Source organism: Alligator mississippiensis, chromosome 3, assembly GCF_030867095.1.
Source record: "Alligator mississippiensis isolate rAllMis1 chromosome 3, rAllMis1, whole genome shotgun sequence".
In the NCBI taxonomy this organism is placed as follows: Eukaryota; Metazoa; Chordata; order Crocodylia; family Alligatoridae; genus Alligator; species Alligator mississippiensis.
In genome coordinates this window covers 182033040-182050036 of record NC_081826.1, presented here as the reverse complement: position 1 = coordinate 182050036, position 16997 = coordinate 182033040, and the positions used below count along the sequence as shown (strand labels likewise).

Below are 16997 nucleotides of genomic sequence, written 5' to 3'. Positions count from 1 at the left end.
CAACTGCATAGTTGGGATATACTTAAACACGTTTTTGAATGCAGTGCATTCTTTTTTAGGCTATTTTGGAATACTAGCCTTATGCAGATGCTCTCTTCTAAAGTAAGAGTGACTTAATTTCAGGATAATTACTCCATTTTGGAAGAAGTGTACTATTCCAGAAGAAAATCACTTTTATTTCAGATTAATGTCATAAAGGAAGAGTTATTCCAGAATAATTAAATTAAACTGGAATATCTATGGTGTTGTTGTTATTCTGCTACAGTTTTGTTGGGAAATTTCTCCTATGTAGACAAACTCTAAGTTACTTGCTAAACTTGACAGGGTGAAGAATTTGAACTGTTACATGTATTGTAGGGTCTCATATATAATTACAGAGCAATGAAAATAAATAGTCACCCTTAGCCTATTCAGAGAAATGCTCAAAATATGATTTTGCAGTAATTCAGCAGCAGTCAATTAAATGTTTGTGTTTTCATTTAAATTAGCTGCTTTTTAAAATCAACCCATTTGATTAAACAGCAATTATTGGGTTACGCATTCAAATAAATCTATTGTCACCTTTTTACATGCAATTTTCAATTTAGAGTTTTTTATCAAAAGCAGGCAACTTTTTGTTCTAGTCAAATTCCTAGCAAATGACTACTGTTCATCCTACCTCTCTTAAATTCATCCTCTACTTTCACCATAACAACCTATTATTCTTCAGTTGCCTTCCTTAAAAGATGTTATGTATTAGTGTTGACTCACAAAAAGTCCTGGGGTTCAACAAAGGGGTGCCTGCATTTCAGTGTTTGGTAGGTGATCTAATGCAAATTCATGTTTGAGAATGTATAGTGCTGTAACAAAGTGCTTAGCTTAAGTTAGCTGTATTTATATGACGTTGAATGCACTCACTTATTGACATAGCCTGGTACTGCAGTAACTTCAATTTCTCTATCAATTGTTAATCTATGGTGAAACTGCATACAGTTCAAAGTCCTTTATCTTTTTTTTTCCTTCTAGGAGATCTGGCTTGTGGACACAAACATATGTAGGATAACTCTGGACATATTTCTCAATCATTCAAAAGTCAAATACTGTATTCAGAAATAAAATATAAACTTTCCCAATAAAACAGAGTTTTGCTCGCTACCTCCTTTCTTGTTTATTGTTATCAGACAGTATTTCGTTTTCTTCAGGGGAACAGTTAAACCAATTTTGCAGGCTCTCACCAATTTGTTGCAACATTTGTTGCATTTAACACAGGCTAAGAGGGTGCCCCTAATTATAATACTGGAATCATATGACAGGAGAGAATAAGTTCCCTGTTTGTTCTCCTTCAATGTATGACCCATATAAAATTTTATTGCCTAACACTTCCCTTTCTGCTGTGATCTCATGCTCTGGAAAGGCTACTGTCAGAACAGGCCTAGAGTGACCTCCAGCTGCAAGAGGATGTATATGAAGCTCACAGTCCTGTCACTAAGGCAGTATTTACACTGTTTAGAGCTGGTAAATTCAATAAACTCCTTTATATACTTAAATCGTGTGTGTGTGTGTGTGTGTGTGTGTGTGTGTGTGTAAGCACATATTCATATATGTAAGCACATATCCTGCTCATATACTACAGCACATGACTTGAAACTGTCTCTTTGCAGTTCTTAAGGGAAGACAAGACTCCACATTCTTTAACTGTTACTCAACATAAATACCTCTATACTATTTTATTCTTAGTTTCTCTAAAAAGCACTGCAATCTGAACCTGTAAAACTAAGCACTTTCTCTTTCACTCACATCTTCAATGACTGAGTTCACCTAAAACAAAAAGTAGTCCCTCAGATTTTAAAGGTGTAGTGCATAAGGTGTTACAGTGTTTAGAATGAAAGACTGAAGTTACATTTGGGAGGTGCCAGAGCTCCCAGTGGGATCTGTGACTTGAAACTCCAAGCTGTCTGAATTCACTGCCCAAGTTGGATTGATGACATAAAGTACGATTTTGCTATTTAAATCTTTTTGGCTGAATTCCTCCTGGATGCACCTGCCTGAGAAAGGAAGAAAATATTCCAATGATTCAAAATCCATTCATACAGGAGCTAGCAAGAGACACACCAGTTTATATAGATTGTTTTAGAACTTTCTGTTTGTTAACTCTTAGAGTGTGAATAAGGATTCATTGATCTTCCAGAAACCCACCTTATACCGAAAATTTCTTATATTCCAGTGCAGCCCATACTTGTTAACAAAATTCATACTGAGAGATTAAAGAAACAGTACCTGTTGTTGTATTTTCCAGGTAGCCATAGCGAGGACCTTGTAAAATCTTAAAGATGATTTGGTCATCTTCTATATTGGGGTGAGATGCTTTCAGGGACCTGGCAGTAATATAAATCCCAAAATTGCCATTCTTCAGGAGCTCCACATTACAAGAACAATGGAGATGAACAATTTTTGGTGCAGTTCTGTCCAAATGGTCCACCTGAATCAAATAACAAATGTTCCCCTTTTTTCCCACTGAATCAGATATTACCCTGCATCTACATTTTTACTGAAAGCACTACAGCATATAGAGTGTATAGAGTATAAAGCTTAGTTTGATTGATAATCTGTTGAAGATGAAATATAACCTCTAGTAAAGTAACCACTTCTCATGACAGGTCCCCAGGTCTAGGCAACTTTTTATACATAGAACATACTCAGCAGCAGAGCATAGAACAAATTCTGCAAGGCAGAGCACCATACATAATGTCTGCCTATGTAACCATCTCCCTACCTCCTCCTCATCACATTTTCTTCTTTGCAAATGAAAAATACAACAAACGGCTCCCACCCTCCATTCTACATGACAGCCTGAAAGCCTAACCCCAAGGTCTGGTCAATACATCTTTCCCAGACTGTGCAGTCTCTCACAGCTCCATCCATAACTAGCTGTTGCCTTGCCTTCATTTCAGGCTCTGCTTCATCTACATCCCATTATCTTCCCTGAAATGGCTTTCCTCATTTCCTACACAGCCTCCAAGCTTTATTGAAAAGAAGAGTGAAGAGTATCAGAAGTCTCCTAGCTAGACACTAGCACTTGTACTTTGACATTTATTGGGCTTTGATGAGCAATGCAGCCTGGGTCAGTCTAGATGCTGAAATGTGCCAGATTATACAGGAAATCGAAACAAAGGCACCTATACAGAGTCTTTGAAGGGGAAAGAGGGAGAAGGTGGCATACAGAAGGTCAAAGGAAAGATCACGATGTGCAACTGGAGCAAACTAAGATATAGACATCTTAACGGGATTCCGGAGGTCATAGGAAGGAAGGATGGAAATTCAGCTGGCCAGCAGACAGAGCCTAGCATCTTGATTTGTAACTCAAGATTTCTTAATACAGTCTCTGCCAGGCAGCAAACATTTGCTTCTAATAGCTGGTGATTCTTATAAGTGACAGCAAAGTGAAAGTGAGCAAAGTAAAAAGTCCATGTGGAGTTTTATCAAGATGCTCTGTACAGTTTCAGCACTTCATTGTATTTTACTCATTGATTCTCACAGCTGTCTAGAAAAAAAGCTTTTATGCATAGATTGCAGTTTAAGAATTTGATTCTAATAAGCAGCTGATCCCATCACACAAGATGATAAACAACCTGGCAGATGCTGTAGAATTCAGAACTATAAGAGAGATTCATTTCAAGGGCAGGGGAGATGTTTGAACAGATTCCTATTTTATAAAAACTGTAAAATATAACTTCCCCCCAAGAATAGAGTCTATCAAGTCCGATATTTTCTCTCATGAAGGAGCCCATGACAAATGCTTTAAAAAGAGGCTCAGTACATACCTGTAAGTTTCTGGATTCATAGATTGTAAGGCTGGAAGAGATCTCACATTGACAATCCATAGGGGTGCACACAAGTGCATGTACACCTCCTGAGATTGACCGTGCACTCCCTGGAAGTGCCAGCCGTAAAACTGGAAGTACACTTCCGGTTTTGCTGCTGGCTCGGCAATTGGCGATCTGGTGCCCCCCCACACTTGGGAGGCACCAGTCATCCATGGGACCTCAGAAGATCATCGGGTCCATCCCCTGCACCAAGCAGGAAAGATAACTGGGGGCCAGGTGACCCCAGCAAGGTGACTGTCTAGTCTCCTCTTGAAGATTTCCAGGGTAGGCAGTTGCACCACCTCTGGAGGGAGCTTATTCCATAGTCTGGACACCCTGATTGTAAAGAAGTTTTTCTTAATGTTGAGCCTGAATCAATCTTCCAGGAGTTTGTGGCCGTTACTACTGGTTTTCCCCTCAGGTGCCCTGCTGAACAGTTTCTCACCGAGCCCTTGATGTCCTCCCCTAGTGTAGCGGTAAGATACTACTAGGTCCCCTCTCAGCCTTCTTTTCCTCAGGCTGAAGAGTCCCAGATCTGTCAGCCTTTCTTTATATGGCTTGCCTTTTAAGACTCTGATCATATGGGTGGCTCTTCTTTGGACTCTCTCAAGCTTGTCCATGTCCTTGTTAAAGTGTGGTGCCCAGAATTGGACACAGTACTCCAGCTGTGGTCTTACCAGCGCTGACTCCAGCTGTGGTCTTACCAGCACTGAGTAGAGCAGAAGAATCTCCTCCTTGGCTTTGTTGGAGATGCACTGATTGATGCATGCTAGAGTATTATTTGCTCTACCATCGTACTGCTGGCTCATATAATGCAATATATCTTGAGGGAAAAATTGATGAGGAGGGAAGAAGGAATCATTCCCAAGCAGGGCTGCAGCTAACATTAGGCCCAGGGGATGGAAAATATTTATATTAATATTTATTCTGGCACAGTAACAACAATCGTGTTTTTCTTCTATCTAGTCCCCTTTTGAACTGCACAAACTTACTTGCCTCAGTAATACCGCCAATGAGTTCCATGGATTCATTCTAGACAGAGTAGAAAAGTAAAACCTTTTATTCTATTAGCCTATCCCTACCAGTTATAAATTGCTGAGTCCCTCAAACAAAGCAGGAAATATGTACTAGTGCTATCCCTCTCAGAGCCAATAATATCCTATTAATTAACCACATTATGTTATTCATCTTTATAAAACAGGCCTGTTAGCCATACTTGCCTGAATGGTGAATGCCACCGGCTCTACTTGCATCCTCCGATTGATGATGAAGCCTTGATTAGTCCTATCTGTTGCCACAAATGTAAATCTGTCAATCTGGGAATCCCCTCCTCCATGTTTATATGCTACATCCATGTTGTCCACATCTTGCTGGGTGAAATTGTGCTGCAGGAGTACAGCCCCTCGGTAATACAGTTGGCCATATTGAGGGAGCTGTGCCAAGAGGAATGTAAGGTTCTCTGAGGAAGTGTCTGGGTCTGAAATCTGCAGGACATCAGGAGAAATGAGTGCCATAGCGCCTTCCACTAATCTTAACCCTTTGTTCCTAGATACTGTAGGCAAAGCTTGGTCCATTGTCTCCAGAGTGATCGTGAACATCCCATGTTTAGTCTTCAGTCCATTGCTGATGATGAATCTGGCAAAGAGAGGCAAGGCATCCTTCAGCATGTGCTCTTGATTCACCATGTACTGAAATGAAATGATAATACACACCTTTACTAAAGGATATGCTTTGAAGGGGCTCTGAAACGCACATAAAAACTGGATCTTTGATGGTGTTCTGCCTCTCATTTGACTCATACTTAGACTGAAGTATGTAATTTAGAAAAACAGAAGCAGATTGCCAGCTAGAGGGCAAGCTTAACCCTTCTCATACCAAAGGAGTGCTTGTGGAGAAAATAATATATCTACCCTCACAAACATAAAGGAAGTGATTTATATAAAGCATAGTAGTGATCTAGCTACCTTGCTAGGGTTTAGACTGATGAAATCAAAAGCGGGATGCATTTGCTGATCTCATTGTACAGTACATATTTGTTCACATACCAAAAGTTTTAACTTTAGGAGCATGTGGATTGTAAAAGCAGTTATGATACATGGACAGAGACAATGAAAAGAACTGCATCTGCTTGTAGATTGGGTTGATCTGCTTAGTGATGTTAGCCCCTCACTTCCATAGGCACAAAATTCACCAAAAACTGATAAAAAACCAAGACAGTAAAGGGAATGTAGCATTATATTCCCATCTCACTGGAAATGCTCCTGGTAACACTAAACCCAAGTCCCATTTATAGATGTAAATCCCATCATGTTCAGATGCAAATAGGATTCCAATATCTCAGTGTCACATATTTGTTTTTCCTTACAGAGGCTCAAATTAAAATTTCACTTAGAGATTTAAAATCTACAGTAAGGACCTGGCAAAATTGAATAGGTGCTAGACTTTATTTTTAAACCATGGTGTGTGCATTTGAATTTCTCTGTGGATCATATTTGCTGCATTTATTCTCTTCATGTAACTTTTTAGTAACAGTAACGCATATATTTCTGTCTCAAGTAGAAATACTTTCTGACATTTACTGTAGTGTTAAGCTTTATAATTTTTGCTCTTATTTTGCATGGGAAAGAGAAAGACCCAAATAAAGAGCTTGGTAACAAACTGGAAGGTCATCTGTCAGTTATGAAATGGTAAAGAAATTAGAGGATGTTATTTCGCTTACTTTAAAGTGGTGCTGAGCATAAGGGAAAAACAATTTTGTAGACTATTAAATTAATCCTAGTTGTTAGTGGAATGCTTATTTCCTTCTATTTTTCTTAAAAATCTAAAATTGAAAATTGTGGTGAAAGATATTTCAGGGGTTTGGGAGGCTGAAAAGTCCACTGCAAGATTCTGATTGAGTTATACATCACATCATCATAAGGTGCCACTGAGCTATATCAGTTGTTTTTTCCCCTCTGAGTATGATATATAATGCTGCTGCTGATGTATAATGTTCTTCCTTGCTGCTCTCCATTTATTTATTTTGTCATGATGGTGAAAATGCACACATCTGCCTTCCTAGGTGTAAAGGTTCTCTTTGTAAAGAGATTTTTTTTTTTGCATTGATATGTTTCCCTTGCCCCAGGGTCTCCCTCTTTCCCCTCCATGCTTAGCTTTGTGTGCATGCATTATTCCACTTATTACATTCATGAATTTAAACTCATATGGAAAAATGCAACTGATACATCATATATAACCACAGGTACATACACACTTAAGTGTCTTTCCACTCATCACTTGGCTGCCATTTTACTTATGCCAAGTGAAGACTGCTAGACAGTCTGCTTCCTTGTCTCACCTTCATCTACTGATTGAGAAGCTTTGCCACTGAAACCAGAAAAGTGCTACAAGAATTGAAAAATCAGAACTAGGATTGATGTTGTTCACCTTGAATATAAGTGACCTTAAGCAGGTCATGGAAATGGCTTGCTGTATTGCACAGGCTGTCCAGCTAAAACCCTTCACTACCTACAGTGATGCCCAATAATTAGGGGCTGACCAACTTGAAAGCAGGCACTATGCCATCAGACAGATGGGAATGAGCGTAAGCAGGCCAGAGACTATATAGGAGTTAGAAATATGTTTACTGAGGGCAGTATTCCCAGTTGGGAACATAGAGGCAGCTGTCTGTACTGACCTAAAGCTGTTGTGCCAATGGTAAAAGGGATGTACTATGACTAATCTAGCAAGATTGGATATACAACTGGCATGATGATGATAAATAAGAAGTAAAAAAAAAAAAACATGTTCACACAAGACCTTATTTTAGCTTTTTAAAGACAGGAAAAGTGCAGGCCAGAGGTGCAGATTAGATCCTTCCACTGACACATCCCCTTCCTTGGCTTAACCTAGGAGGCCTCTTGGGTAATGTCTCAAACCTACATATAATAAACCTGTTTGGAAGAATAGTTCAGATCATGAATATGAAAGTTTGGTTCAGAACCTTCTATAGGATGCTGGACAAGAATGAAGCTCTTAGATGTATTAATAAGGTTGAAAATTCCAATGCAAATACTGTACATAACTTGATCTTCCAGGTTAATGAAGCTAGCTGTGTCCAAGAAGTAGCCTTTTCTACATTTGGGGGTGGGGGGTGGGGAAGGGGGATTGTTTGCTTATTTCTGATTTACTTCTGCTTCAACTTTCCCTTAGGAATAGAAAGCAGCCAAGATTCTCATTACTCTGATGAAATTTAGGGGACAACTCTCAGGCTTAGTTAGGAGGACATGTCGCATGGTTTGATTTCGCCATTACCAAGGTTTCATGCTTTCTGCAGTTCCATGGCAATAGAGTTGGCTGTAGAACCTACCATCTGTCATGGCATTTAAAAGATAAAAATGGAATTATAAATAGTGCCAGCTCATTACAAAATCGAGCCAGCGTGTCAAAATGGAGGACATTAGCATGTTCTTTTAGCATCCTGCTGCCAGCATCTGATGTCAGGTTGCTAATCACTTGAAGTCATCTGTCCAAACAAGCACTGCCAAATCTTTCTTCCAGGCCAGCAGCACCAAACAATACAGAGAAATTTATGACTGAAGAAAGTACTTCAGCAGAAGGTAAAAATCTGATCATTTAAACTCCCCATATAATTAATGTCACCATTTCTTGTTTAAAAAAATAATCTGCCACCGTACTTATATCTCCACACACAACCAAATTCTTTGCCAAATACTAACAGCAAGGAACATCAATTACTGTGATTAAAACTGACACTATATTTATTAAAATACCATAACCTTACTTTTATGACAACAGCCTTTCTAATTAGGTTCTACATCACTAACTCAGACAGAAGGCTTATTTACATGCAAAGTTGCGATAGTTTAATTTAAGGTGTGATTTTGAGCTGATTTAGATAAACTCGTAGGAAAGGCTGTTTGAATGCTCTTGTTTCAGTTTAAACCAGGCTGATTTCAGTTTAGCTTAAGTGGATTAGGAGCAGGTTATGCTAAACTGAAATAATCCACTCTTAAATAAGTGCATCTACACACAAAGATTTGCACTGGTATGACTTGACTTATATAAATTTGTGTTCTAAACAAAGCTGTAATGCTTCACATGAATGTATCACAAAGCTTCCCAGAGGTGTGGTAGGTATCAAATATCGACTCTGACAAATTCTCAGATGAAAATAAGCGACTTTAGGACACCTCCACTAAAGATGACCAAAAAGAATTTCCGATCTATGACAACTTTGTGTAGAAGAAGATAGGATAGGGTGACACATTATTAGAGACTAACTGATTGGGAGAGGCATGAGCATTCTCAAGCTATAGCCTACTTTATCAGATGCTAGGAATGGACTGTCAGAAAGAAAAAAATAGTTACAAAGGAAAGAATTTGAAAATGTCCTTCTTCTCTGTTTAGACAGAAAAGTTCAGAAAGTTTCCAATCAGAAATGTCCATCTGTTTTAATTTTAGTTTGTGTCAACACTGTATATACCTAAACTGTAGGAGGGCCTCAAGCTTCCAGCTTTCCAATGGGCTAAACTTCCTATCATGCAGCTTAGCCAGCAGAGATTGCAGTGCATCATGGAAGCTGTGATTCATAGGGAAGAATGGGGTCTTGACCCACCTGAACTCTAACCTCCCATAAGGCATAAGGGCAGATCACACAGCTGCAGTCCATTGTTGAAACAAGCCTGAATGAGATGTTTCTATTTCATTTGAGAAACTAAACTTTTTATTTGTGTTAAGAAAAAAAGATTTCACTTTGCTTTTCCAAGAAGGAAAATGAACCTGAGGCAAAATTGGATTTTTCCCATGAAAATTTAGATTTTTCAGAAATCCCAATATTTTTGCCAAAAATGTAATGAGTAAAAATTTTCAGTCTGCTTTACTCAAAGATTACAGCTATTCCTTAGGAAATGCCATATGTAACCTTCCTTTTGCCTTATTTTGCTCTCTTCAACAAAAATCTCATGAAAGAACCTCCCCAGGTTTGAGAATGGCTAGATTCAGTTCTCTCTCTTATAACCCCCTTCCCCACCGCTGCCAACAGCGCTGGCAGCATCTGTGGGAGCTCCCTAGCTTACCACTGCCGTGCTCCTGCCGCCACTGCCATGCCCCCCCAGCCGCGAGGGGCACACATCATTCATGCAGAGTAGTATGGTTAAATAAACTATGAGGAATGCTGTCCTTTCTGACACTTTGCATTTAAGTTTTATCTAGTCTCTGCTGGCTTGTGAGTCAGGTTCAGGACTGGAACGGAAGCACTGGGTTCCCCATGTGAAAGTACATTTGAGAGTCAAAAGTCTGCCAAACAGTTCCTAGAAGTAACAAAGTTTTGTCTGTAAATTTACTTTCACAGCTGCTGCTAGATTAGTGACTCTATTTGTCAGTGTTTTAAAGAAATACTAGAGAACTCAGAAAGCCTTTAATTTTACTTAGAGCTTTTAGAAAAAATAGTATTACAGTGATATAAGAGGCATAGCACTAAAGGGCAGGACAGAGTATACATATTGAGACAGTATTACAGATGGTTATATTTTCTACTTTTCCACCAGAAGCCACAGCTGAGACCTAGGAAATTAAATTAAATAGGTGGACTGGATGGCAGTCATTCAGTTTGATTTCAAGAACAGCTTTAACAACCAGCATGAAAGAAACATGTTCAAAGTCCTGATTAAGAAACCTTACCTCAAACTCTCACTCAGAGTTAACAATACTTGGTGGCAGCATTGATTTTAGTACGAAAGAAAGATGATTTGATGGCAGGAGATCACTTTTATGCTAAAAGTGAAACAATAAGAGCTGAAATCCTAGAAAATAATATATTAATAGGACAGATTCTTGTTTATAGTTTTGCTGAAATCAGTGAAGCTATGCCACCAGTTGAGAGTCTGGATCCAATATAAAACATGAGGAAGCTCAGTAACATAACTGGTGCTTTGCAGAATGGAGGCCCCTGTTTCTTTGGGATACAGGATACTAAGAAAGAATAAGTTACATTATTTTCAGGTAAATCATTAAATCTTATGTGTAAGTCTTGATAAATTTTGTGAGGAATAAAAAGCACTAAAATGCGTTGGAATACAGATGACAAACAATGGTGAATTGCCATTCTTTTGAGTTTGACTTTACCAAGTTATTTTTAACGTGGCTCATTGAAATAATTTTTTTTTGGCAAAATCTCTTGGGGACATAATTATGAAGCTTCAAAGATGTACATTTACAAGGACTCAAAGTATTTGTGTATTTAAATTTATGACAGAAAAAAGCTGTATTGGAATATGTAATCTGGCCAATCTATTAGCATATGTAATGATTTATTAAGGTCAGTTCTATAACTAGAGAAACAATCATGATGTGTTAACAACTGAGGCAGAGAGACCTTATGGACTGAACCACCTGTCTGAAAGACATAAATAATTCTGATAGCCTGAGCTGAAAGTTTCCAACCTAAAATGAACAACAAATGCAGAGCTGGGAAACTAGTGAGCAACTTTATAGGTAACCTGGTCCTACATGAAATATTCAGGAAAAAATTAACTATTAGAAAAAGCTTTAGCTGTGAGATGAACACAGTGACCTGAAAATATTCTATTTTAGGGGGTTTTCTATAGTGCCTACATTCTCTGGTGTGATCTGTTACATGCACACATATACACACAAATGACAGGGTACCAGTGGCTGTGTAGGGAGCATATAACCCTTGTGTAAAGCTTAGCCTAATGAGAGGTCCCACAATGTCTATCTGGGTGATAAACTGGGGATGCCAAAAATTTAGGTTCTACTTCTCTTCAGAACCTTGCATCTTGTCTCCACTGTGATGTGTATGTCTTAGTGGCATATGTGAAGTAACAACATAGGCTGAGGGAAGAGAGGGGAAAGAATTTTCTTTTGCCCCATGCATATCCCCAGCATTGAGCCAACCCATTGGTCTAGCTACTCAGCTAAAAATATTCCCTTAAAATAAACCTTCCATTCAAAGCTATCAAAAGTCTTTACTTTGACAAGAAAGACCTAGATCCTGGCAAACTACATCACTAAACACCCTTTCGGTGCTTTCAGCTGCTCTGCTAGCATTAACAAATGCCATCTGGTTTAGTGTAAAATGGATTTCTAATCTGGAGCACTTTGGCAAAGATCTCAGTATCACAATATAAGAGGGATGTTTTTCTGAATTATCTGAAGTCCTCAGGATCCATCTTCTTGTAACTGATTGTACTACTTCAGATGGAGCACAAAAAACTGAATGAGAAATTAAATCTCCTGTTCAGTCATCCAGGAAGGTATATTTGGAAAAGCACTGAAGGATATCAGATTGAGTACTATAAGAAACGTGCATCACAACACTCTTTCCTCCTTACTGAATGTAATATTAATCCAGTAACACAATTAACAAGGAAAATTGTTATAATTTGTCAGGAAATCTCAGAGATGTTATTGAGTGCTCCTCCTACATTTAGTTTTCATTAGCCATGCACTATTTCTTGCATGTTATAAAAATGTTCAAGCCATTATAGGTGAATGAATATAGCCCAGACTATTTCTTCACTGTTTTAATGGATGAGTGTGTTATGTCAGTCAGGAATAAATCTAATAAAGCAGGAATTACTTTTGCCATATGCATATTGATTTTTTCCACCCAAAATGAGTGAAAAGGAGAGTGCTCCTTTCCAATTAATTTTATTATTAACCAAGACAGCTAGGAAAAAAGCAATTCTTCAGCGCTTACCTGAATGTATCTTCAGGAGCAGCTGCCTTGCTACTGTGGACATAGCAGACTGCCTGGTCTGCTATATCCATTTGGCTGAAACTTGTGATGGGGATTTCCGGAAAGCTGACGTACTCTATCTGTCCATACTGAGGTGGAGATGTTATCACATAAAGGAGTTCCTCTGGTTTGTCAGTTCCATCAATAGCAAGAAGGGCATCAGTCGTTATGTAGCTTCTATCCCCCTTCGACACAGTAAGTGGCCTTATAAAAACAGCAATATCTCCTGCCAGATATATGAGGATAGGTTAAAATGGTCCTATTAGAATTGATATGTCTCCTGCACGTTATGTTATAACATTCTAGACACTGTAGATGAAAGCATGGTTTTAAGTAGTGATTATGTCCTAAATCCAACACAGTTTAGGGCTAAATCCAACATAGTTGTCTTTCTTAAATCCAAAGACATTTCATGGTTATAACACAAGACTGGGAAGCAGGACACTTGAACCCTGTTTCTAGCTTTGCCTGTCTTAGGACATGCTTTGGCTAAGCTGGTCACCACTTTTCTGTGCTTTGGTTTGCCCATGTACAAAATGGGGATAATATCCATTTTTTTTTAAATTGTTTTTTAGATATATTGGGAGTAAAAAGAAGGCCCAGGGAGGAATAGGACCCCTGCTAAATGGGCAGCAGCAATTGGTGACAGATAGAGGGGACAAGGCTGAACTCCTCAACGAGTTCTTTGCCTCAGTGTTCCTAAGCGAGGGGCGCGACAAGTCTCTCACTGGGGTTGTAGAGAGGCAGCAGCAAGGCGCCAGACTTCCATGCGTAGACCCTGAGGTGGTGCAGAGTCATTTGGAAGAACTGGATGCCTTTAAGTCGGCAGGCCCGGATGGGCTCCATCCGAGGGTGCTGAAGGCACTGGCCGACGTCATTGCAGAGCCACTGGCGGGAATATTCGAATGCTCGTGGCGCACGGGCCAAGTCCCGGAGGACTGGAAAAGGGCTAACGTGGTCCCCATTTTCAAAAAGGGGAGGAAGGAGGACCCGGGCAACTATAGGCCAGTCAGTCTCACCTCCATCCTTGGTAAAGTATTTGAAAAAATTATCAAGGCTCACATTTGTGAGAGCCCGGCAGGGCAAATTATGCTGAGGGGAAACCAGCATGGGTTTGTGGCGGGCAGATCGTGCCTGACCAACCTAGTCTCTTTTTATGACCAGGTTACGAAACGCCTGGACACAGGAGGAGGGGTGGATGTCGTATACCTGGACTTCAGGAAGGCCTTCGATACGGTATCCCACCCCATACTGGTGAACAAATTAAGAGGCTGTGATGTGGATGACTGCACAGTTCGGTGGGTGGCGAATTGGCTAGAGGGTCGCACCCAAAGAGTCGTGGTAGATGGATCGGTCTCGACCTGGAAGGGTGTGGGTAGTGGGGTCCCGCAGGGTTCGGTCCTTGGACCGATACTCTTTAATGTCTTCATCAGCGACTTGGACGTGGGAGTGAAATGTACTCTGTCCAAGTTTGCAGATGACACAAAGCTATGGGGAGAAGTGGACACGCCGGAGGGCAGGGAACAGCTGCAGGCAGACCTGGATAGGCTGGACAAGTGGGCAGAAAACAACAGGATGCAGTTCAACAAGGAGAAATGCAAAGTGCTGCACCTAGGGAGGAAAAATGTCCAGCACACCTACAGCCTAGGGAATGACCTGCTGGGTGGCACGGAGGTGGAAAGGGATCTTGGAGTCCTAGTGGACTCCAAGTTGAACATGAGCCGGCAGTGTGACGAAGCCATCAGAAAAGCCAATGGCACTTTATCGTGCATCAGCAGATGCATGACAAATAGGTCCAGGGAGGTGATACTTCCCCTCTATCGGGCGCTGGTCAGACCGCAGTTGGAGTACTGCGTGCAATTCTGGGCGCCGCACTTCAAGAAGGATGCGGATAACCTGGAAAGGGTACAGCGAAGGGCAACTCGTATGGTCAAGGGCCTGCAGACCAAGCCCTACGAGGAGAGACTAGTGAAACTGGACCTTTTCAGCCTCCGCAAGAGAAGGTTGAGAGGCGACCTAGTGGCTGCCTATAAGTTCATCACGGGGGCACAGAAGGGAATTGGTGAGGATTTATTCACCAAGGCGCCCCCGGGGGTTACAAGAAACAATGGCCACAAGCTAGCAGAGAGCAGATTTAGACTGGACATTAGGAAGAACTTCTTCACAGTTCGAGTGGCCAAGGTCTGGAACGGGCTCCCAAGGGAGGTGGTGCTCTCCCCTACCCTGGGGGTCTTCAAGAGGAGGTTAGACGAGTATCTAGCTGGGGTCATTTAGACCCAACACTCTTTCCTGCTTATGCAGGGGGTCGGACTTGATGATCTATTGAGGTCCCTTCCGACCCTAACATCTATGAATCTATGAATCTATAGGCATGTTGTCAGCCATTTTATTGTATAATTGAAAGCCACTTGGTGGATCTATGGAAGTGAGGAGCAAATTATTAACTAAATATATTACCTAGAATCCCTTTTGAAGAAATAGTGAAGAATCGTGTCCTACAATGAGTTCTATGCAGACAAATGCTCAAGGCCTGCACAGAGCCCCAGTAAAACTAGTGTGACCCAGCTTGGTGTTCACTGAAGGCTTGGGGTGTCAGTTAGGATCATAAATGACAATTTATTTTTCAGACTGAATTTGTGCCACAATTAGTCACTGTAGGACATAAAGTCAGCTAGATTGTTACCCTTCTCCATGTCCTTGACGCTGATGAAGAAGTCCAGTGCTGGGGACTGGTTGTCTCCATCCCACAGATGAAATGTGAAACTGTCTTGGATCTTGGATCCTATAGCTCCTGTATGCACATATCTCACAAGGTTCAGATCTATTTCTTCCTGAGTGCAGTTCATTCCAGTTTGGAGAGTCACCCAGTCCCTGCCTACCTAGAATGAATAAAAATCTGTCAGTATCCAGACATTATCCCACAGCGGCTTATTTAATAAATATACCTTGGTGATATACAGAGATTGCCAATGATAGCCTAGTTGATAGCCGGACCTTTCCTAGCAAGACATTATAGGGCCAGTATATGTCAAGAGCTTTGCTGCCAAGCAGTCAGAAGGGCTGTGGAACAGAGAATGCTAAAAACTTATCAGATCGTATTCATATATTTTCCCTGATATTCAGCCTATATTTTCCCAATTTAATATAATGCTATTACTCCTAGTTTTACTTGCGCTCATAGAATCATGTTTCTGTAGGGAAGTCCCAAAGTCTTTTCCTGGAAAAATCTGACATGTCAGATGCAGTTTCCTAGAATCATACAAAGTTAGGGTTGGAAGTGATTTCAGGAGGTCATCTAGTTCAACCCCCTGCTCAAAGCAGGACCATCCCCAACTATATCATCCCAGTCAAAGCTTTGTCTAGCCAGGTTTTGAAAACCTCCAAGGATGGAGCTTCCACCTTCTCTCTGGGTGACCTGTTACAGTGTTTTACTACCCTCCTAGTGAGAAAATGCTTCCTAAAAATCTAACCTAAACCTCCCTTGCTGCAACTTGAGACCATTGCTCCTTGTTCTGTCATCTGCCACCACTAAAAACAGTCTAGCTTCATCCTCTTTGTAACCACCCTTCAGGTAGTTGAAGACTCCTATTAAAACCCCTCTCAGTCTCCTCTTCTCTAGACTAAATAAGTCCAGTTCCTTCAGCCTTTCCTCATAAGCCATGTACTCCAGCCTCCTCACCATTTTTGTTGCCCTCTGCTGGACTCTCTCCAATTTGTTCACATCCTTTCGGTAGTGGGGGACCCAAAACTGAACACAGTACTCCAGATGTGGCCTCACCAGTGCTGAATAGAGGGGAATAATCACTTCCCTTGACCTACTGGCAACACACCTACCAATGCAGCCCAGTATGCTATTAGCCTTCTTGGCAACAAGAGCACACTGCTGGCTCATATTCAGCTTATTTCCCACTGTAACCCCCAGGTCCTTTTCTGCAGAGCTGCTGCCCAGCCAGTCAGCCCCCAGCCTGTACTGGTGCATGGGACTGTTCCATCCTAAGTGCAGGACTTTGTACTTGTCCTTGTTGAACTTCATGAAATTCCTTTTGGCCCAATCCTCCATTTGTCTAGGTCACTCTGAATTCTAGCCCTACACTCCAGTGTATCTACTACTCCCCGCAGCTGAGTGTCATCTGCAGACTTGCTGAGGGTGCACTCTATGCCATCTTCCAGGTCATTGATAAAAACATTGAACAAAATTGGCCCCATGACTGACCCCTGGGGCATTCCACTTGATACCAGCTGCCAACTAGACATCGAGCCATTGATAATTACCCTCTAAGCCCTATGCTTCAGCCAGGTTTCTATCCACCTTACAGTCCATTCATCCAAACTGTACTTCCTTAGCTTGCCTGAGAGAATGTTGTGGGAGACCATATCAAAAGCCTTGCTAAAAC

At 40.8% G+C, this 16997-nt stretch overlaps 1 protein-coding gene across 9 annotated transcripts in view; it reads right to left on the bottom strand.

Annotated features, from left to right (window-relative positions):
• Positions 1-16997, bottom strand: part of FREM1 (FRAS1 related extracellular matrix 1) — a 148051-nt gene that overhangs the window by 31262 nt on the left and 99792 nt on the right. For 4 of the 9 annotated variants that reach the window (XM_059724708.1, XM_019483846.2, XM_019483845.2 and 1 more), the window contains 5 exons: positions 15287-15482; positions 12565-12829; positions 5063-5477; positions 2257-2458; positions 1880-2024 (listed from right to left, as the gene is read on the bottom strand). In XM_059724708.1, the coding sequence (XP_059580691.1) occupies positions 1880-2024; positions 2257-2458; positions 5063-5477; positions 12565-12829; positions 15287-15482 (1223 nt within the window). Of the gene's footprint in view, positions 1-1879; positions 2025-2256; positions 2459-5062; positions 5531-12564; positions 12830-15286; positions 15483-16997 lie in introns of those variants that run through there. The other 5 variants (XM_019483847.2, XM_006272014.4, XM_059724709.1 and 2 more) reach the window with 5 other exon arrangements.